Source organism: Manacus vitellinus, unplaced genomic scaffold, assembly GCF_001715985.3.
Source record: "Manacus vitellinus isolate BGI_N305 unplaced genomic scaffold, ASM171598v3 scaffold_4_pilon, whole genome shotgun sequence".
In the NCBI taxonomy this organism is placed as follows: Eukaryota; Metazoa; Chordata; class Aves; order Passeriformes; family Pipridae; genus Manacus; species Manacus vitellinus.
This window is the reverse complement of record NW_021940604.1, coordinates 18636046-18657618: the sequence shown is the minus strand read 5'-3', so window position 1 is coordinate 18657618 and position 21573 is coordinate 18636046. Positions and strand designations below refer to the sequence as shown.

Below are 21573 nucleotides of genomic sequence, written 5' to 3'. Positions count from 1 at the left end.
CAGTGCTGGGTTAACAGTTGGAGTTGATGATCTTAGAGGCCTTTTCCAATGTCAATGATTCTATGATTATACGGTCAGTCACCCACATTTTTGGTAGCTAAGCATTCAGATATTTATGGAATAGCACAAGCCTTTCTTGTGGTTTGACTGTGTCATTTTTGCTGGCTAATGCTGGTCTGTATTAAAAGACTGGGAAGTAGCTATTTTCTGAGCAAGAAAAATATTTTCCTGATACACAATTTTTCATTTAATTTTACATTGGCGGATTCTTTCAATAGAGTGCTTTAAATATCTCACAGTGTCATTTCAGCCCACCTATGTGCCTGAGAGCACCCGGCTGGCTTGTGAGCTCTTGCTCTATCTTTCGCCTGCAGCGGCGTTTCCATCTTCGGACCTTTGGGCCGTCACAAGACAAGGTAGTTTGTTACCTCACTAGGTACCTCCTGGTGAGGCAGCAAAATCCCGGGAACTGCAGGTTTTGCGGGAGACTGCAAAACGTGGGTCCCGGCCGCTGCAGGGGCACACTCCCCGAGGTTCGGGGGCTGCGCCGCCCCCCGTTTCCCACGCCCGTGCTGCAGAATCACCCAGTGAGCATTCCCAGGACGCTCTGACGCTGAAACGTGCTGTTTAGTGAAGACACCCATGGGACGCGGCCGCTCCTCCGGCGTTCGGATGTGCTCCCAGCCTCGCTTCACAGCCGGCGCGCTGGCGCAGAAAAGACCAAGGCTGTGTTCGCGAGAGAGGAAGGCCTTGGCATTGCGGGAGACTGGACAGCGCTGCGGCCCAGCCCGAGAAATGGTCAAGGGCGGGCAGAGGTCATCGCGAACCCACGCCGCCGCCCGACACACCGGGCACTCTCTCTTACCCCCGACCCGGTACCGCCGGGCCGCCGCCGCAGCGCCCTTTAGGGGCGCGGGCCTGCCAGGCCCCAGCCCCGCCCCTCCCCGGTCCGGTCTGCCTCTGCTCCGCTCCGCCCGCCCCGCCCGCGCCCCGCCCCGCCACGCCCCGCCCGCCCGCCCCGCCCGGGCCCCGCCCCGCCCCGCGGCTAGGCCGGGGTTCCCGATCGCCTCCCCTTCTGGCCCCGCCCCTCCTTCCCTCGCGGCCACGTAATTTTCAACGCTCGCGGGCGGAAATACGTTAGCGCCGGCTGGCCACGGGCGCTATAGCTGTGTTGGCGGGTCGAGAGGTGAAAGAGCAGGCGGGGGGCAGGCCGGAAGATGGCGGCGCCGAGGTGGTTGCACGGGCGCGGGAACGCGGGGCTCTTGTGAGGGGATGGCGGCCGGCGAGGCGGGCGGCGCGCCGCGGCTGAGGCACCTCCGCGCGGTTTCCTGCTCGGTCCGGGTTCCATGAGCGGGCGGGCGGGCTCGGCGTTGGCGCGCGCTGCAACGCGCTGGTGCGCGCCTGCTCTACCTGCAAGCGGCGCGCTGCTCGCGTGCCTCCGCGGACGCGCAGCCGCCGCCGCCGCCGCCTCCTGGCGCGCTCCTCGCGCTGCGGCCCGCGCGCTCGGCCTCCGCGGAGGTGCGCAGCGGCCTGGCGGCGCACTGCGGCACGCGCCCGGGCACCGAGCGGCGGGCGCGCGGCGGCAGCGGTGGCGCGCGAGGGCGCGCCTGGCGGGAAGCTGCCGGTGCACGTGGGCTGGTGGTGACCGAGGAGGAGCCGAGCTACGCCGACATGGCCAGCCTGGTGGTGTGGTGCATGGCCGTCGGCATCTCCTACGTCAGCGTCTACGACCACAACGGTGAGCGGCGGCGCGGGAGCCCCGAGTCCAGGCCCCCGGCGGTGCCTGCCCCCCTCTCCTGGGGTCTTCCCAAGCCCGGTGCCAGCCTCGGTGCTAGCAGCTCCTTTCCCGTCCCCTGGAGCTGCTTGGCCGCTGCAGCGCTCCTAGCCTGGGGAATGGCCCTCCTGCCCCTGCTCGTGTGTCGGGGTGACCCTGTCCTGCTTGCACACTGAAGGGAACAGAAGGTAGGGCCTTTCTGGAGCCTTGTCCCTAGCCCTGGGCTGGCAGAGGCTGCTGGCATCTGAAAGCATGATGGAGTAGGGAAGAGCTTTAAGCTGCCTGGTCTTATGAGCACTGTTCATGAGCTATATGTGAATTCCCAGAAGTGAATGAATGAAAGTATCCATCTATTTTCACATACTCTTATGTGAAAAGATAGGATGGACAGGTAGTTAAACGTAATCATCTGTGTCTTGTGTGTTTCCAGACCACCATTATGTGGTCTGCATTTGGTGCTGCTTGGCATTTGAGTTAAGCCTGAGCCAGTGCTTGTGGAAACTTTGGTGTTTTTTTCATATCTGCTATGTGGTTTTATTTGTTACTAGGTCTCAGGTGTAAGGCTGTTGAACTCTTGCTCTTGCAGATATGTTGATTCCACATCATGGAGTATCATAAAGATAAGCTCAGAGTTTGGATTTAACAATCTGAAGTAGTCATGCAACAAATCTGTCTTCCTCACTTTTCCTATTGAGGAGCTAAAACCTTTTTGTCTAAAAGCTAAAAGCTTTTTGTAATCAAAAGCATCTGAGGTATGCAGGCTTCTCCTTGAGCATAGGCATTTGTGATTTTTTTTTTTTTATTTTTATTTTAAACCACCACCATTTATAATTCTGTTTCATGTCTGATCCTTCATGTGTGAAACAAGACTCAAAGGATTTGACTTTCACTAGTTTCTCTAAGATTATTATAAGAAACTGGGCTTAATACCAGTCAGCACTTTAAACTGGCCATCTGTGCAGGGCTGTTGTGGAACTTGATTATGTTGTGTTTCAGAGGGAGAACACTTCCTCATTTGGAAGTCAAGGAATGATATAAAATATTTGTATAATATCTCAAGGATACAGAAAACAGCACCTTCTGAGAAGTAATTTGTATGTTGACAGTTTTTGCTCTGGAAAGCATTCAGCCAGGTGTAATGCTGCAGAGTGAACATTAGTACCAAAGAAGAGTGACAATTTCCCTCATAGCCTTAAGAGAGACATTTTATTGTGTAGTATCTCTAACTTCGTCTCACCTCAAGTAGGCTATGAGCAGTATTGTCTTATATGTATGTGTGTTTAGGTCCTTTTTAGATTCCAGCACTGTACTGCACAAATTATACATCTGAGAACTGGACTGAGGAACAGATGAAGCAGAGAATCTTGTTTCTTGTTGGTTTTGGCTTTCAGCTTGCTTACTGTGCAACTCTGAGGAGGGAGAAGGCACCAGCCAGTGCTTAGGTAGCCACTGCTGCTGAGCTGCTGTCCAACAAGGTGGAGCCAGTGCTGTAGCAGTGTCCGAAGCATTAATTTTCGAGAAACTACTACTGCTTTTCCAATGTGTGTTGATATCCAGTCAGATCTAAGACTGACTGTTTCAAGACTACATGTCATGACCAAAAATGAGAAGGTTTTATCCTCTGAAGAGCTGAAATAACCTTGCAGAACAATTGTTGTTGCTAGCAGTTCAGAAAAAAAAATGGGATTATTTTCTGCTGTTTCCATGTATTGTTTCATTCATTCTGAAGTTACGTGTTAAGAGATTTTGCTATCACCTTTGAGATCTGAAAATATTGCTCTGATCTGGTGATTTCATTATCAAAACATATACTTTTCAGTATTTTGTTCTTCTGTTGATCATCTGATACCAGAACATGCTAGTTTATTTGCCAGCTTGAATTCCAATTTATTGGAGCATAACTGAAGAAGGCAAGACAATGCAGAGAACTAAACTGTTTTAAATCAGTGGCTTTAGCCAAACTTTCAGGGTTAATGAGAACAGCCTGCCATTACACATCCATGTCCTTCCCAGCTGTTCAGTGGGACTGTCTAGGATAGCAGCCACAATTGCTTGTTGCACAGCGGAGCTTTTTAGACTTGATTTCAGAGCGTGAGCAAGTAGTTATTCATGTATATTTAGTATATGCTTACTTCTGGTAATAGCACATATGTTGCCTTTCTTTTGGTGCTAAGCTCCTTATGGTGTCTTGATTGAGCTCACACCATTTCCAGATAGACTTGTCATTAAGTAGGATGTTACAGTTGCTGCTAAATCTGGTCATGAATAATAATGATGTCTGGAGCTCTGAACAGTAACACTGGTATAGTGAAGGTTAATAAAGTCAGGTACAGCTTGTTCTTATCAGTATCAGGGGGTGAACCTTAATTACAGTGTGCACTTGTTTCCGTCTTCTCAGATGGTGACTCTTGAGGACTGAAGCTGAGGTGCTTCAGTAAGGTTCTGTGTTCGTACAACTGTACCAACTATTGACTTATGAAAGCTCCCACTGATGCTGATTGTGGTGGAGAAGGAAAACCAGTGATGAGTGCTCTGAATCAATGTTAACTGTAGTGAGGTATACTTTAATTTGTTTCCTTTTCCTTCATTGCATGTTTATAGTGCTGAGATTCTTTGGATTGCAGCAGAAAACTTTGATTGTAAGTGTGGTCTTCCATGGCTGCATTTTCTGGAAGAAATAATGTGTCAGTTTCTTGCAGAAGGATTAAATTCAAAGTGTGTCCTTAATTGCCACCTCTACAGGAAGAGAGAGCATATGAAGTTCTTTGCAGAAGAAGTGCAAGATAAGCTGTTTATTTGTTTATAATATGAATTTCTGTTTTTAACAGAATTAATAAATAGAGGGTTGTTTGTGTATTCTTCAGTGTCCAATAGTAGCTGTATTCCAGCTGACGCCGGTTTGCTACAGCAGCTGCACCAGTAACTGTAAAGGCAACTTGGCTGGAGTTGTGCAGGGCTCAGAACTGAGGCTTTCTCTGCTTCCCCAGCACACTTGGAGGCCTAAGGTGGCCTGGCTTTACTGCCTCTTGTGTGGAGGGGCCCTTTTCATTATCCTGATTTTCACTGATGTGCAGCAGAACAAAGCCATAATAAACTTAATGCTATGGGGAGAGCCTTGGTTAGTAAAGGCAGTTTGACTAAAATTGTGGGGGTTTGATCAAGATTTCTTTCTGTTGTCTGCTGTATTGCCAATCCTATTAGTTGGTAGAAATCCAGCCATGCTGGTCAAGACCTTATCTCTGAGGAAATACTGAAGCCTTCCTGCAGTCAAAAGGCAGTGATTGTGCAATTATGTAGTAGCATTTAAAATATCTTCTGGGGAGCAGAAGCATTTGACCAGTGCTATGTACTTAAACTTTTCTTTTGTTTGTTGTTTTGCCACTTGGGAAAGCTTGCCTGAATGTTACTTCTGTCCATCAGTGAAGCTTTTCTGAAGTAGCTGGGGACAAGTCTGGAGTGATTTTTGGGAGCTTGTTGAATCCTGGTATTTGGGTACTTTGGGTTCCCAAATAGATGCTTCAGGTTGAAGGTTTCTTGTTCTCAATACAGTGTGCCTATATTGAGAACCTGGGTTTCCTCATCCTAACTTTAGCTTTCCAGTGAACTGCTTGCTTCTGACCAGTTTTCTCTTAGAAGTTCTTTGAAAGGCTGGAGTACTCCAGGATGCAAAAGAAATTATTTAATTAGCCCCAAACGTAGGCTTTTAGTCTCCTCCAAATTAGTCGGTAGTTGTCTGATTTGATCAATCCATTAAATTTTTTGGATGTATGGTGTGTTCATTTAACTGGGGAAGATGAGTATGTTGTGGTTTTGTGTCACAGGAACACTTGAGATCCTGCTATCACGTGGCATCTGCTGTGGGATTTCACTCACATGAAACTTCATGTTCAACAATTGCGTTTTGGTGTTGAGTTGAGAAGAGTTCTCAGACCACATTTTTTAAAAGAGCTAACACTAATCTGTAGTAGGTAATGTCCTTAAAGGTATGGGAGATATGAAAGTGGTATCTCTTCTCTCAGTTGCTGATCTCCTGTTCTTCTGGTGCAGAATACCCCTTCAAGAACTGTGTGAGGAATGGTCACCTACAAGGTTCTAACTCAGATTCTTTCTGTTTGGTTAGCACTATCTTAAGTGGCTTTAATCTGGCTGAAATTTAAGTTACTTCAGCTGTATTCAAACTTGAATTGATTTTTTTTTTTTTGCTAGGCTCTTGGAATAAAGATATTTTCTTCTGGCTTTCCATATCCTGTGAGGTCCAGTGTAGTGACCATGTCATCCTCCATTATCACCCAGTGTGATCCAACACAAGGATGTGGGCAAGACTTGTTCATGTGTTCAAAAAGTTTCTTGCTTGTACATTCTTTGAAGTGGATTGATTTGACATTTCTCAAAATGCTAATATTTTGATGCTTTAAATAGATTGTTACCTCATAACAATTACAATAACTTTTCTTGTTAGCACTGGAAGAAGCTGAAGAAAAGCAAATAACTGGAATGCTGTGGCAATGTGTTCTTCCCTATGCCCAACTTTGGTTAAGGTCATCCCTTGTAAGGAAGAGCTGTCTCTTATTCTGTGTTTTACCAGATTCTGCTGCTTTAAAAAGCAGGCTGATTGAGAATGTTGAACTTTGAGATGCCACCAAGGCGTTAACAGGTGGTGACTGTTGTAGTCTAGTTAGACAAACAAATGCTTGACATCATCAGGTGTTTATCTGTGCCTTGAAAGTTTTTGACTTCTAGTTCACAATTCTTGTCACTTTTGCCTCTGCTGAACTCTCAACCTCTTAATTACAAATATAGTTTGTCAGTCTCTAACCCTAAAGTGCTGCACCACCATGGTTGCCAGCAAAGGGGCCTGGCTTGTAGCTACTGTAAATCCAAGCAAAAAGTATGTGCCCTGGAAAAGACCTGTGTAATGGAGGACTACTGCAGGAAGGTGAAACACTTTTGGTTGGCCTCAGCTCCAGTGGGAACTAATGAGCAACAGCATGTTTGCAGCTTCTGTTGTAAAAGCAGTATTATCCCTGAAAACAGCTCACAGGTTCTCAGTAGTTGAAAATAAAAACAAACAAAAAACCCAAAACAAACAAATGCACAAAACTAGAATTTTTATACTTTTGCTTTGGGAATTATAGTGCTTAAATATGTGTAATTCTTAGAATACTTCATTTGCATGAACTTGCAAAGGCTTCAGAGTTCTGACTGAACAAAACAATTTCTGCTTTTCAAAACCAGAAATTATTTCTAATGAGAAAATAATGATGATTTCATGTTTGTGTTCCATATTAGAAATAGTAGTAATGCTGAAATCTTTTTCACTTAACAGCAAACAGCTGTTGTATTGCTAAAATTTATTAGGCCTCTTGTCAAACGTTAACTTCCTGTAACATTAAAATCATGTTATGGACTTTCTTTCAATTTATGTGAGAGACTGAACAAAGTTGTAAGGCAGCAGTAAATGAAGACTTAAGTTTTGTTGACTTTCATTAAAGGAACACTTTAATTCTCTTAGTGAGTTGGTCTACTTGTGCACTTGTTTGCTCTTATTTTTCATGTATAAATTAGCAGCAGCATCTTCCAGAGCTAACTTAGGTATATTTCCAAGGTTTTAAAAAATGAACCTTGTAGACAAATGGGGGTTTGAGATATTGCAAGGGAAAGGAACATATATCTGAGCCACAACTACGTAAAATGTTTGAAGTCAAATATGAATTTGGCTCGTGAACATTGCCTTTGGCAGGACTGTGTTTGCAGTCATATGCATTCATAAGTGTCTTGTTCACTGAGTGAGAGACAAAACACTGAAGCAGTAAAGTTCCCAAATGCTACTAGTTTTAAATGATTTCAGTTAGTTTGGATTTTTACTACCTTCTGCTGTGCTTCAAGATCTTCTCTTCAGGAAAAGTGCATATGTGTCAACGTTGCTGCATCAGTGGGAATTTAGATGTGGTGGCCTTTCCAAGAAATGGACACTAAAACTGTATGGTACAACTACAGTAGCTTCCTGCTTTTGTTAAACTGCTGTTCTAAGAGCCACACAGGACCTGAGTTTCAACTCAGGTGAGATAAATGAGGAGAATAGAAGGGTGATACTCAGATAAATCTTAATAACACATTTAGCAAGTCTTCTGTATCTGCTGTGTGTTTAAGGACCTTCACTTCAGAGGTGGACCAAGTCCTTTATCTGATGTCTGGTTTTACTGAGCAGAAAACACCTTGGTCTGTTCTTTTGTTATCCTAAATGTCCTCATTTACTTTAGAGCTGGAGTGAGGATTCTTAAATCTATTATTCTCATCTTTGACAGGAATAGGCAAAAACCTTTCATGAGAAAGTATTTGGTTTTATTAGTGTTGGGTGGAAAAGGGGAAGAAGAGAGCAACTGCCTGTTTCCCAGATTGGGAGCCTTTCCTAATTATGTCATATCTTTGTCTGAATACTGAACATAGTTTTTTTTTCTCATCTCAAAGTGTGTGGAAGTCAAATGAGTCTTAGAGGTGAAGCACATGCGACCTTGTACAGATCTTAGTTGAAGATGGTGCAGGATTAGCAATTGCAGTAGCAGCACTGCTGCTGGCTGTAGGCTTAGGGAAGACAATCAGTGCTAACCCTAACATGAAACACTTAGCCAAGCGGAGTTGTATCAAACAGTATTATTCAAAGCAGCATTCTCAACTGCTATTATGTATAAATGTACGTTACAAAGCAGGAGCAGGAAATCTAACAATTTAACTTTAGTTTAGACTTGACAAAAGTATTTACTCTTTTTTCTGTAGGGGTTGGTGTGTTACCAAGGTTGCTTGCCTGTAAGCACGTGAAGTCAGTTATAAACATCACTAAAACTTCTGTAATGAAATAAAGTATTTAATTTTACAGGAAGTATCCAGTATGGGAGAAAAACCAGATACTTTACCATCTATTAAAACCTCTGATGAAACCAGTAGAAAAGTAGTAACTCATTAGACCTAAGGGCTAGCGTATTAAATAAATGTATTGTATCGCTTCATATTGCAAACAAACTCCTGGTGTATTATGGTCTTAATCCAGTGCTTATATACTGTTTGTCCTCTGCTGATGTGGAAACTTGTAGCATTTCCAAATGCTAGAACCAGATTGAGGTGATGAATCATAAGCCTGATCGTAAAATTGCATACAAATTCAGTGTGTCTTGTAAGATCAGTGTATGGGCATTTTTAGACTGGTCAACAGAGGTACTTGACATAAGGTTCCTGAATGAAACTTGGTAACAACCTCTGAATATAATACATAAAAGCACTGTCCAGTTCCTAAGTAATATGCCTAACCATGCTTTTAGATTGTAAATATTTAAATTGTAACATTTAGTTTCTACTGTGGCTTTTAATTAGAAATTGCTGCATTATGTTTCTTAAAAGCTAGAATTTATTTTAGTACAGGAACCCAAGTGTGTTTGCTTAAGCAAGCTTTTGTAATTTCCTGCACTCAAAATGTGTCTGCCATAATTATTTAAGTATGAAAAGGCCTCAGACTGCATTAACTCCTTGGAATATACAGCTTGTGAAATTCTCTTATTAGGAAATTTGTGGTATTGGCCATGGTGTAAGCGTGGATGGTTAGCAAGACCTGAAATGCTGATTTAGTGGTGACTTGCTTTGTTAGCCTGCAGCCCTGGGGTGGAGCAGTAAGTGGTAGCAGACTTCAGCAATGTGGGCATTGAAGAAATTTGGTGTTAATCTGACTTGGTGGTTCTATGCTGGTAGGTTATTGCTTTCTCAAACTATTGCTAGCATACTAAGGACAACAAAGTAAGTCCTCCACAATTTCAGCTTGCTACTTAAATCAGGTGAATGAAAGAGGAACAAAAGCATATGAGTTCTTTCCAAGGTTACTGAAATTAAGTCACGTGCAGTAGCATTTGCTTTGGATTCTTAACTGTGCTTGTGAACTCCAGTCTGAAACCAGTACTGACTACTTTTTTCTTCCTGCCTAGTGTCAAATTTGTTTTGTAGCACCCTTTATAGGAGTTGACTGACATGCAACTTTTTTTAAAGGTATTTTCAAGAGGAATAATTCAAGATTGATGGATGAAATTTTAAAACAGCAGCAAGAACTCATAGGACTAGATTGTTCCAAGTACACAGTGGAATTTGCAAATCAAGACAAAACTGGTCAAGGTAAGATGAACTGCAAGGGGAGCTTGTTATGGCTCTAAATTGCTGTATATAAATCATGATTCTGCTTTTACTTAAACACATTCCTGTGTACAGTGACCTTTTCCTTCTTTAAGCACTGTTTATCAGAACACATGCAACCTTCCTGGACTAGTATTAAACTTTGATTATGCTTATTTGTTCTTAACTAACAGCAAAGCATTGCTCTCTCCTCACCATAGTAATCATTACTGGGTGGCTTGATTCTCCTGTTAGCCTGACTGCTGTGCCATGACCCCTTCAATGCAGCTATGTACCTCAACTCCCCACTGTTTCAGTGAAGTGAATTCTTTTACTGAAACTTGAAAAAGCACTGGAATACTAGCAAGGGAACCGATGTCAAGTTAACAATGTGTACACTTCCACTTTCCCACTTTGAGGGGTATGTTTGGAGATGAAGAAGGGAAAGAGCAGAACTGCTAGTTGTCATGACAATATATAATGACACCAGGAAGGTAAAGGGCATAACTCTAAAAAAAAAATAAAATTTGGTGATAGCTTTTGCATGTGGTTAGATGTGGAAGGCAGGAGTATGTTTCAAGGTTAATGTTCCTTATTCAATAATATCTGCTGTAAGTGTTCATTACTGAAGGTCTGCTGCCTAATACAAATGCTAATAAATCACAATGTTCAAAATGTAATAAATCACAAGTTTGTACTTAAGAAAGCAAAAATTTGTCTTAAAGGGATAGGCTAGTGCTTTCAGCTGTCCTAAATACGACTCGTAATATTTAAATACATCTTGTAATAAAAAGCCAAACAACCCTTATGTTTAAAGACCATCATAGTTCAAAAACTTCTGAAAAGACTACACAAGCTGTAGCCCTTCCAGCTGCATTTAAAATGCTACTGGCTGAGTTTTACTTACCCTACAAGAGATGACAGGGTGCCAAAATCCTTTGTGCCAGTTTTCCAGTATAAAGTTCAGTGTTGTAGCATGAGCTTGCCTTATGAACAACTTGGCCTAAGGTGTTAGTATTTACATGGAAGCACCCAAGTTTCATATTACTGCTTCTTATTCCTGTGAGGGTTGAAATAACCAGCAGAAAATGGGGTAGAGAGGCTGTTATTATGTTAAACTCCAGCATGCTTAGCTGCACTTACCTAAATCGAAATACTTACGTTCACACAAATGAACTACTGAGAGGCTTTGGAGTTCTTGACGGAAAGAGTGCATTTAAGTCTCAGGAACCTTTTGTACTGGAAACTGTGAAAAGCAGGGGTGTTTTCTGTTCTCTTTAAAATTTTCATTCTCTCTTAGAAGACTTCAGAGTCAGGTCAGATCCTTCATGCTTTGAACTGAACAAACTGATGTCTATCCAGTTTATTATAATAAGCTGCAGTTTTTCACTTCTTCTGAAAAGCAAAATGATGTATCTTACACTTATAAACACTGTTAGAGAAATATTCTTTAACACAGGACATTTGACAAATCAAGCAATATCAAGGAACAATTATTTTCATTGTAGTGGCTGAGGGTTTTTAGGTGATCTTATGAGTCTTTTGACTGTGCTCTGTGGTCCTTTGCAGTCAAGTTCTACAGTTCTAAAGTATCTGGTTTTAACTAGCTTAAGTTCAGTATAAGTCTAATGTGTTCATACACTAGAATTCAGCCCACTTATTTCAATTTGACTATAGTGCACTATATGTAGCCTTAAGCTTCCTTGGTAAGTTTACGTCTTAGGTACCTTACCAGAACTGACAGTGATGCATCATGTAGCCTGAGAAGACTTTTGCCTCACAATAGTGCAGACATTAAGGTTGTTATTGTTGTGAGGTGTCCTCCTAAGTTGCAGCCATTATTACTGATAAATAGGTGAATTCTGGACTATTATCTGGTTCCTAGCTTCTCTGTAGCAATCTTAGATCAACATTGTAACTCTTGCATCAATTTTGAAGTGCTGCTGGAACATCTGTGGTCACATTGAGGGAGGGCCCTGGCTTAATCATTGTGACACGTGAATGTCTGCAGTAGCTGTTAAAAACACCTTTCTGTTTTAAGGTAGGAATTAGATTATTCTTTTTTCTTTTTCCTGAACTGCAGGTCTTTCTGCATCGCTTACTACCCCTTAGTTTACTATCCAGGCACCTTTCCTCTCAGTGCTTTGCCTGACAGCATAAGAACCAATGCAGATTCCCCGGGAAACTCTCCATTTCAAGACTGAATTAAAGAAACCCCTTTTCTTAAGACTACCCCAAATAGTTGCCTTAAGCTTGTGTTTTAGTAATACAGCAAATCCGGAAAACTCTTACCCAGTTCTCTGAGATAGATAAGGTTTATTTATGGCTAGCTGTAATATATGAAGTAAACTAAAAGTTACTTGCAATTGCCTCCTGTGAGTATCTAAAGCATATGCAAAACAATTATATTTCTGCTGCTTTTAAACTGTGTTTTGTACTTTCAGTTTTAAAATGCCAATCTACATTGAAGGTGCTGTCTCCAGAAGATGGAAAAGCAGACATAGTAAAAGCTGCTCGGAACTTCTGTCAGTTGGTAGCACAGCAGCAAAGAACACACACAGACCTGGATGTGAATGTGTTAGACAACTTATTAAGTAGTAAGTATAATATGGTATATAGGGAAAGAGTACTTGAACCGTTACAGATTTGATTTGTAGTATATTTATTGCTTGGAATGTATGCATCTTGATGCTTAGTCTATCAGAATAAGTTATGATTATGCCTTTCAGTCTTCTGTTAGAAATTTCTTACTGGTTTACTCCCTTTGGAACTGCTTCTTTAAAGCAGAAAAAGGAAACATTAAGCTAAATTGCAGAGTCTTGGCTTTTCAGAGTTTATAGCCTCTGTGGTATGTTCTGCAGTGAGCTTTCTGAAAAAGTACTGCTGGGATCACCTAATATTAGACTATTCTAACTAAAGTTAACTTCTTGCAAGTTAGTGTGCTGCAAATGTGGGTATGCACAGAGTCTTTTCCAGATCTGGTTACAGTGATTAAAGCTGTTACTGCTGCCTGACTACCACCCTGAGTGCAAATGCGAGAGCACCTAGTGATCTTTTGTTGCTGTATAACCCACACTAGTTTAGTTTCCTTCATTACTAATTCATGCAGGTTCCTGACTCTGTGCTGAGGTGTGTGGCTATATGTAATAGCTGTGAAAAGGGCAGGGCTGCTCTAAATACCACGTCTGGGAAAAGTAGTTTCGAACAAGCGTCCACTTTTCCAGTGGTACTAGGGAGCTGTAATAAGTTGCTCAACTTTCCTTGGTGATCAATGCATGTCGATTGCAGCTGTAATTAGCTTGGCAGGGTTCAAGTTTTGGGTTGCAGACTTCAACTTGGATGCCTGTGAGCACATTATTGTAGTGTGGCTTCCATTAATTGGACTGTAGAGAGTGATTTCTGATTTTCAAGTGGATGGTCAGCTGAATTGCTCTGTGAACGGACTTCCGTGTCAGTTTGGACACTTCAACCTGAATTCTGTCCCTATTGTCAACATGCTACATCAGAGCTTCTCCTGTAGCAGAATAATTAAACGTATTTACTAAGGCACCTTAAGAAGTAGCTTAAGACATCTGTCTTGTTATACCCCAAAGGCAATTTAAGGAAATTAATAATTGCTTCTTTACAACAGTCACTACTTAAATGTTGAACTGGTGACAATTGATACCCATCTATCTATTTTGGCCAGTTATGTGTAACTGAAGCTTTTCAAACACTTGTTGGGGGATCTTCTGTCTGTGTAAGTGTCTGGATATATTAAAAGTATTAGGTCCAGTCTTAAAACAAGCATATTTATTTTTGAAGTATTGCATGCTAGCTGAGCACAGAAGGAGAAATCTCCTAGACTTTTAACCTGTCAAAACTGCAAACTTTGAAAACAGGCTGCTTAATCTATGTGGCTGATAACTGAGGATAATATCTATAACTAGTCCTGTTTATTAATTTGCTTTGGTTTAATGTTTAGGACATTGTTGGAGGTGAAGTATTCTTTCATGACTTATTTAGCAGCCATTTGTGAAACTTCATTTTAGTTGTGGGCAAATTTAGTTTTTGTGCATCCTTAATGAAACAGTATCAAGTGCAAACATCTGTGAGTTAGTGATCTAAGTTGAGAATGAGTTCTGAAAACCAATACTTGAGTAGTTATATTTTTAGGGTTTGTGTTCATGGTGTCTTCTGTAAGTTCTGGGCTTTCACATTTTGATTTAAATACCTGATAATGTAGTTTTTAAACTTTCTGTTCACGTTTAGGATGCAGTTATTGAAGCCTAGTCCTAAAATGGTATGGCTTTTTTCATTCTTAATCCAGTCATGCAATTAATTCTTACAGCTTGAGTTTTCTGCAGTGTCAGAGCACTTTATTCTGAGCAATGCCTCAGCTAACCAGCTTGTTTTCAAAAAAAGTAGGTGCCGGCTGCATTGTAATATTGTCTCTACTTGCTGTCTGCCTTACAGTAAAAAACATAACTATCAGTTAAGGCTGCTCAAGTTGCCCTGTAAAATCTATGTGGAGAAAAGTTGTTCTATTAACTTTACAAATTCCTTCATGTTCCCCTTGCACAACTCCTGACCTAGAAGGGATGTTGCCAGATTCCCATCCCTTGAGTGTGCAAGTCTTTTGGCCTCTTTTTTTTTAAAGACTGCTCCCAAATCCTTCTCTCTTGCGTGTTCTAAACTTGAAGACTGCTGTAACTCTAGCAGCATTGAGGGAGCTTCCAAATGTAAATTATATGTAGTGCTGATATGTTTAGTTAGAGAAATATGTGTAGAGTGGGAAGCACAGTGTACTGTGTTTTTTAATAGGCTGTTCTGACAGTAATACTACAGTGTGCATTTTCATTTTCCTTCAGCTAGGAACCAGAAGGAAATGTTAGAATTAACTGGGCTCTCTGAAGGTCTTTTCCTGTTTGGAAAGCCATTGCAGTATTGAAGATCCTGCCACTGAACCAGCTGAGGAGTACTCAGCTACTGAATCAGCTGATGAGTAAAGCTGTTCACTTCCTCCAGAGTCCCCACTTCTAAGTATTCACTGCTTCCCTGCAAAGCTCTTTCGCACTAACATGCTAGCTTCTGAACACATAAGTGGCTTTTGCTTTACAATTTTTTTCTTAACTTTGAGATAAGATTGGACTGTGGCACAAGACACTTGTATGTAAATTTCATCCTTCCTTAGAAATGCACTTGCTTTTACCTCTGGTAAAAGGATGACTATTGTGATGATTCCGTGGGGAGGGAGAATGTGAATGTGAACTTCTTGAAGTCTCCAGCTTCAGTTTGAAAACCTGGGTGGAGCAAAATCTGATAGGACCTTAGTTAAGCTGCTCTACAACTAAACTTGAAATTTTAAAAGGCTCTTGACTGGTTTTGTTTAGTGTTGTTTTTTGTTTGTTTGTTTTTTAAACAAATGAGAAAAAAAATGAGAGAAAATGCCTGAAGTTTGGAGCAAATAGGCAGTATTAAACTTTATCTGCTAGAGGTAGTCATTATGCAGTATAAGCACTCTTGCAGCTAACTTGCAGAACTGGTGAATAATGGAAGGGGTGACAAGAAATAGCACGCAATAATCATGACTAATTGCAGCATGATAGCAAAGTAGGGTTTTGACTGCTGGAATGCTTTTCATATGAGCTAGGTAGGTGCAAGAAAAACAACCTAGCTTCTTGGGTCCCCTTGGGGTGCTCTACTGGTTTTCACATGTTGCTCTAATCAACTTGCTAGAATTAACAGGAAAAGCTGAACTCATGCTGTTCATTCTGAGCCTATTTCCTGTCTTCCAATTTTAGCCTGGAGTAGCCTAGGCACTGCAGAAATATATGGAAGGGAGACAGAGGCAGTGGTGTTTGGCCACTGATTATCTTCTGCCTCAAGAGATGAATAGGGTGCTCTTATTAAGGAAATGACAGTGGCTGGGGTTTTAAGGTATGGGTAATAAGAATGTGGGCACCTGATGAAATTCATCAGTGTTACCTAGCTCTGCCCTGAAATGGGTCATGATGTCCACATAGTAACAGAGAAAAAAAAAAATACTACCCTGTTCTTCCTCACTCATCTCACCAGAAGGATGTCAGCTGCAACAGTTTGCTTGAAATTTTGTGGTAAAAGTTGGTTTTAAAACTTCTGTGTAGCCCAATACTGAGAAAGAGATGAGTCATCTAACGGGGTATTATTTTTTTCAACTTGTTTCCTTGATGGTCTGTAATATCAAGTTGTTCTTCAGTGAAATCTCCTTAAGCTTTTTTTGTGTTAATAGTCCTTTTACTTGACTGCAGCTCCATGTAGTTGAGTAAGGACTGTAGTAGGTAGGATCAGGGTACAGCATGTTCTATGCTACTAAAATAGAGTTTGCCAAGAAAAACTAGAGCAAATCAGATTAAACTGCATTGTTAAGGTTTGCTGTTGTTCAAAACAATGTAACTGTTCCTGTCACTTCCAAATGAAGTCTCTATAAACTACCTGGCATAAAAATAAGAGGCCAGCTGGGCCTGCAGTGGCCGCCTAAGCTTTTGTTCAGTTGATTGTGTCAGATGTTTCAAGATCAGTTTGTCCTCTTGAGCTTTTAATTGTTGACTTGTCCTTGGGAGCTTCATTTAAAAGAAGGGGGGGGGGAAGCGTTTACTAAAAAAGCAAATACCTTAGGGTTTAGAATTAAAACAAATCCTCTGGTGAATTAAATAAAACCTAACTTATTATTACAGGTACAAATGGATTTCCTGATCCTGATTTAGTTTTGAAGTTTGGTCCTGTGGACAGCACATTAGGATTCCTTCCATGGCACATCAGACTGACAGAGATCATGTGAGTTGCTTACAAATGCTGTGAAACAGACTGGAATAATATCTAGCTAAACAAGCGTTTATGTGACTTAGCTTATGGAAATAGCTGTAAGAGGAGATTTATCTAAACAAGTGTCTGGAGATAGATTTGAGGGTGTTTTAAAGTTATTAAATGAAACCTGTCTACCATTCATTGTTGTTTTTTTATTCTTGGTTAGGCAACAGCAGGCTTCATGCTTCAGGTTTAAGGAATAACTTCTGTCACCACCTAGTCTCAGTGATCAGTGTTCCTTATGTTGATTTCAAGTGGCTTACAGGTTTCTAATGGGGAAAGTAAAGATATAATGGAAATACGATAAAATAAGATGATGGTGCGTCTGGATTACTTTCCAATTTTAGCAATAACTGAACTGACTGGATTTGCTGTACTTCTTAAATCTGAAAGAATTTATAGGGCATTGAAATATCAGGACACCTTTGTAGCTCCAGCTTTCTCACTAATTTGAAGGGCCCTGTGTGCTCAGGAGATTTTAATTTAGAGGGTGACAGGATATTAACAGCTGGTTTAGTTACTAGAGTTGAGTGACAATAACCATGCTGAGAACAACTTCACAAGGTTGCTCAGACAATAGCTTGCCTTTAATGATATTCCTGACTGGTCACACAAATAATGTGTTTATAAAAGCATATTTTAACTTTTCTATCTTGCTTTCTCAGTTCTTTGCCTTCCCACCTAAACATCAGCTATGAAGAATTTTTCTCTGCCCTCCATCACTATGCAGCCTGTGAGCAACGCTGGGGAAAGTGACTTCTGGCTGAGCACGTGGAGTCAGGCTTTCTATGGGAAGGAATCGATGTCTGTTTACAAGCACCTGTGACCCATAAGTTTGGTTCATAGTCCTTTCTTAATTTATCAAAAAATTCAATAAAGTGTCTTACCTTTCTAGACAGTCTGTGTGAATGCGTCAGAATCTATGGGAGTGGGGAATATGTAGATTTCCTGTATGAAAAAAGGCAGTTGTAAGCAAAGCTGTTCAAAGCTGAATTACCCTCACTTTCATGTCCAAGTGACCAAAAGAACATGCAAAAATTAAGTTTTGTGAAATCTACAGGACAACATAAATAGGAGTTCCATGCCCTGAAGGTCCTTAAATCCAAGAAAGAACTCTCATCTTTGTTTCTTCTTAATTCTTCATGGTCAGGCATTTCAGAGCTAATGGTTTATCTTTGGATATATTTACTATGTAATATGTGAATTCTAGAGAAGTTGGTTTTGTTAACTGAGAATAGAGACTGCTACTTGGCTGGGATGACTAAACCAGTTGTAGGTGTCAAGTTCTAGAAATACTAAGAAGATTCCATAAAAAGGAATGGAAGCTTCTATGGTGAGTTAGGCAGTCTGTGTAGGACTAGTCATCTTCTCTTCTTTTTTTTTTTTTGTTCTCCCTCTTTGAGATTGAATGAAGGTATTCCCTACAGTCTTGAGTGAAACATCTCTTAGTTCAGTTTTCATAGGGAATAAGCATAAACAGTACTATGTATTGTTTGTATACCTATTTGCCCCATAAAATGCTCACTTAAGGTAACAAGCAGGCTAAGGCTCTGGCATCACTTGCTGAAAGATTTGAAAATGAACTGGGTCAACTTCCCTGGATAATGCGACTCGCTGCTTCTGTACCCAGCAAGGGAGACTGCTTAAGCCTTTTATTAGGTTTGTTGTGAACTGAGCATTACAAGTTTGAATGGAGGTCTGCAGCAGACAAGATGGAAGATGAAGTGAAGCTTCACTACACTATCTCAAAACTGAGATAATATATTGGCTAAATGGTCTTCATCTTGGAATGCCCTGTTTGAGTTACATTCCTATTGTTGGAAGTAATTTGAAATTAAAAGTTTTATGGCAGCATTTGGACAAAGCAATATCTTTAGAGCTGTATTACTGGAGACTAATACTGCAGCCTTTTGCCTTGCAGGCTGTAGAACTGTTGGACGCTTCATTCTGGAAGTGATTCCTGTTTCCCTCTCCCCCCACCTCTTCAGAATGAGTGGCTTTATCTCCTTTGGGATAGCCATGTCACTGGAAGGGAAAACAACTGCTTTTAAAAGGGAATTGTCACATTTTGAATGAATGTCTGCCTCTGTGAAACGGTGTATATTAACTGTTGTTGCTCGATGTAATGTTACAAAGCAGATTGCCTAAACTCTTAGCTGCAGTTTTTCATCACACCAAGATCAGATTGCAGTTACAGGAGACCTGTGGTCTGCTTTATCTTATAAAAAAGAAAGGTATGTTTATTCAATTAACTAATGGTTTTGGCATCAAATTGCTTTCCATATGAGCTGGAATGCTCAGACAAACATTTGCAGACTGCTCTCCTGTGTGTGCCAGGTCCTGTATTGCAGAGAAGGTCAACAATGCAGTGTGTTTTCTGGGTTCTGTCATTGACATAGGCAAGTTTTCTCACCGAATGTTAAGTTTAACTTTTTTGTGGGGAGTGGATAGCCTGTTGCAGGCAATCTGGAGTATTGAAATATATCTGTAATATGAATTTGTTTCATTAAAATGTAAGGTTGTGTTTAATTTACCATATGTAAGTGTTACTGTGTCACTGAAGCAGTTCTGGTGCTGGCAGTAAAGATATAAAATGGGAAAAGCTTAGTGTAGCCCTCAAAAGTAATGGTAATGTATTTTCTATATTTCTGTCAAACTGCCAAAGAATACTTCTAATACCTGAGTTCCCCTCAGTTCTCAAACTTCTGCATATCTCAGCTAAAGAGATTTGTTTAATATTGGAGACGGATCTTAAGGCCTAGGATTTGTCTGTAGAGGATTGCTTAATGAAACTAAAATGATTAGTTCAGCTGCATTTGATTCAACTTAATCAAATCTCTTCTGATGGCTAGTTTAATTGTGAATTAAGTGTTCCTCCTGGAATTACTGTAGTTGAACTAATCCCTGTTATCACTTTGTTGGGATTATTTTACTGTCCCTGTGTGGGCAATCTTCAGTGAGGTGTGCCAAATGCACTGTGCATATCCATGACTTGATCTCTGAATGTACATCCTTGCAGTTAGCACCTCACCCTAGCTTGTTCTGTGTGAAGGTCTATGGTATTGCTATAACATGCTGTTTGGGTACCTGTACATAATGTGTAAAAGGAGTTTTTATGATTAGGGAATCAACTTATTGAACTTTATTATTGACAGCTGAATCTGTAAAACAAGAAATCAATAAAAGACTATAATCTTTCTACAGGCTATGGTGATACATGAATACTTCTGGAGGTTTGGCTGGGGAGATGTAGCCTGATTAATGTTGCTACATCACTCTGGAGAAGTAGAGAACTTCAAGTGGTGTGCTCTTTTTTGTTCTTAAATTACTTTTTGTAGTGTAAGAACTGGACAACTTTTTTATCTATCACTTCCAAATCATTAGAAGCTCTTATGAAAGCTTTCATAATAAAGCATTTACTGTAAAAATATTTCTTTGATAGTCCTGGGAACTTGCTAAACTTGTTCTTGGCTACTAAAAAGCTTGCTTCCTCTCCCTGCTGCTGAGTCAGGACTGAGCCATGAGTTGTGCTGGGCCTCCTGCCAGCTGTGTGCTGTGGAACAGGGTGAAGTGGGGATGTGGCGTGGCAGAAGCCTCTGCAATCTGAGTGATGTGTGGGCACTGAGCATGGGAAGGGTGGATAGTGTTCAGGTAGGTTTCAAAACACAGTGGGAATCGTGACAAGCTGACCATAAGCCAGCCTACAACAAACACCAGCAATCTCCCAGCTTGTGTTACAAAGAGTGTTGCTAGCAGGTCCACGGAGTTGATCCTTTCTACTTTGATCTGGTGAGACCTCTGGAGTGCTGGGCTTCCTTGGTACAAGAGAGACATGGACCTAGTGAACATAGTCCAGCAAAAGGCCCCAACTGGAGCCACCTCTATAGCAGTGGTGGTGCTGAGCTCTCCCGTCTCAGCTGGTTTTTAATAGTCAGCAACAGAGGCTTGCAGTTAATTTGTCATTTTAATACCAAAGAATATTAGAACTGTGTGGTGAAAAATTCATCTTCAGTCGTCCCATTGGAAGTGAGAGCTCCCATTCACGGTAACTGCTACTCAACAAATGATTAAAATTTCTATATTTTTCCTCTTCTTTTTTTTCTCTTCCAGTGGTGCACAGTAGTTGGTCTAGTGAAGGAGCCAGATGAGATTCTGAAATAGTTGCTTTTCAGCAGGGAGTTTGGGGACATGGACAATAATACAGCTGTTATAAAAAAAATAGACCTACAAAGCAGTTCTTGAAAGTCCTATAGTGCTTTTTAGGACTTCTTATATGAACATGCACAGAGCAACTGTACACCATAGCATGCTATACTGAATGAAGACTGGTAAGCAAGTTGAATGTAAAGGTCACTCTTTTTAGAAGAAAATATATTCTTACGCACTTGCATGTCTCTAAGTGCTTTCTAAAGTACTTTACAAAAGTGACCAGAAAATATAACCTGCTGGTTTGATTTCCTGTATATTTCATGAATTCAGCGTGTGTGTGAAATCCTAACAACCTTGAATAGTCCTATGTGTTTAAGAAAATTACTTTTTTTTGTCTTTACAGTTGAAATAATGTTGCACTATTAATCAAGTTTATTCGTTGGCACATAAAGGTAAGTATATGTATGAAACCAAAGGGTATGCACAGAAAGTTTTAGTCCCCGTCTGCTGATCCTGAGGTACCAGCTGCCTTGCAGGTAGGCTTTGTCCTGCGCTGCCAGCTGGACTGTGTCCCCCAGCCAGCACCTATGGCAGGAGGAGCACTAGGAACACGGGGACAGGTGCTCTACTTCAGCACACTGGCTTTCATGCTGTCTTCCTCTCGGGGGTCACAGCCC

The 21573-nt window shown here is 41.2% G+C and overlaps 1 protein-coding gene across 1 annotated transcript; it reads left to right on the top strand.

Moving 5' to 3' along the window:
• The first annotated feature begins 1346 nt into the window (after nt 1-1346).
• NUS1 (NUS1 dehydrodolichyl diphosphate synthase subunit) lies at nt 1347-19948 on the top strand. Its single transcript, XM_018078112.2, is given in 7 exon segments — nt 1347-1608; nt 1611-1628; nt 1631-1738; nt 9803-9925; nt 12367-12519; nt 16618-16717; nt 17413-19948. Coding segments are annotated over 7 exon segments (855 nt in total). The 3' UTR covers nt 17504-19948.
• Nucleotides 19949-21573: the final 1625 nt, after the last annotated feature.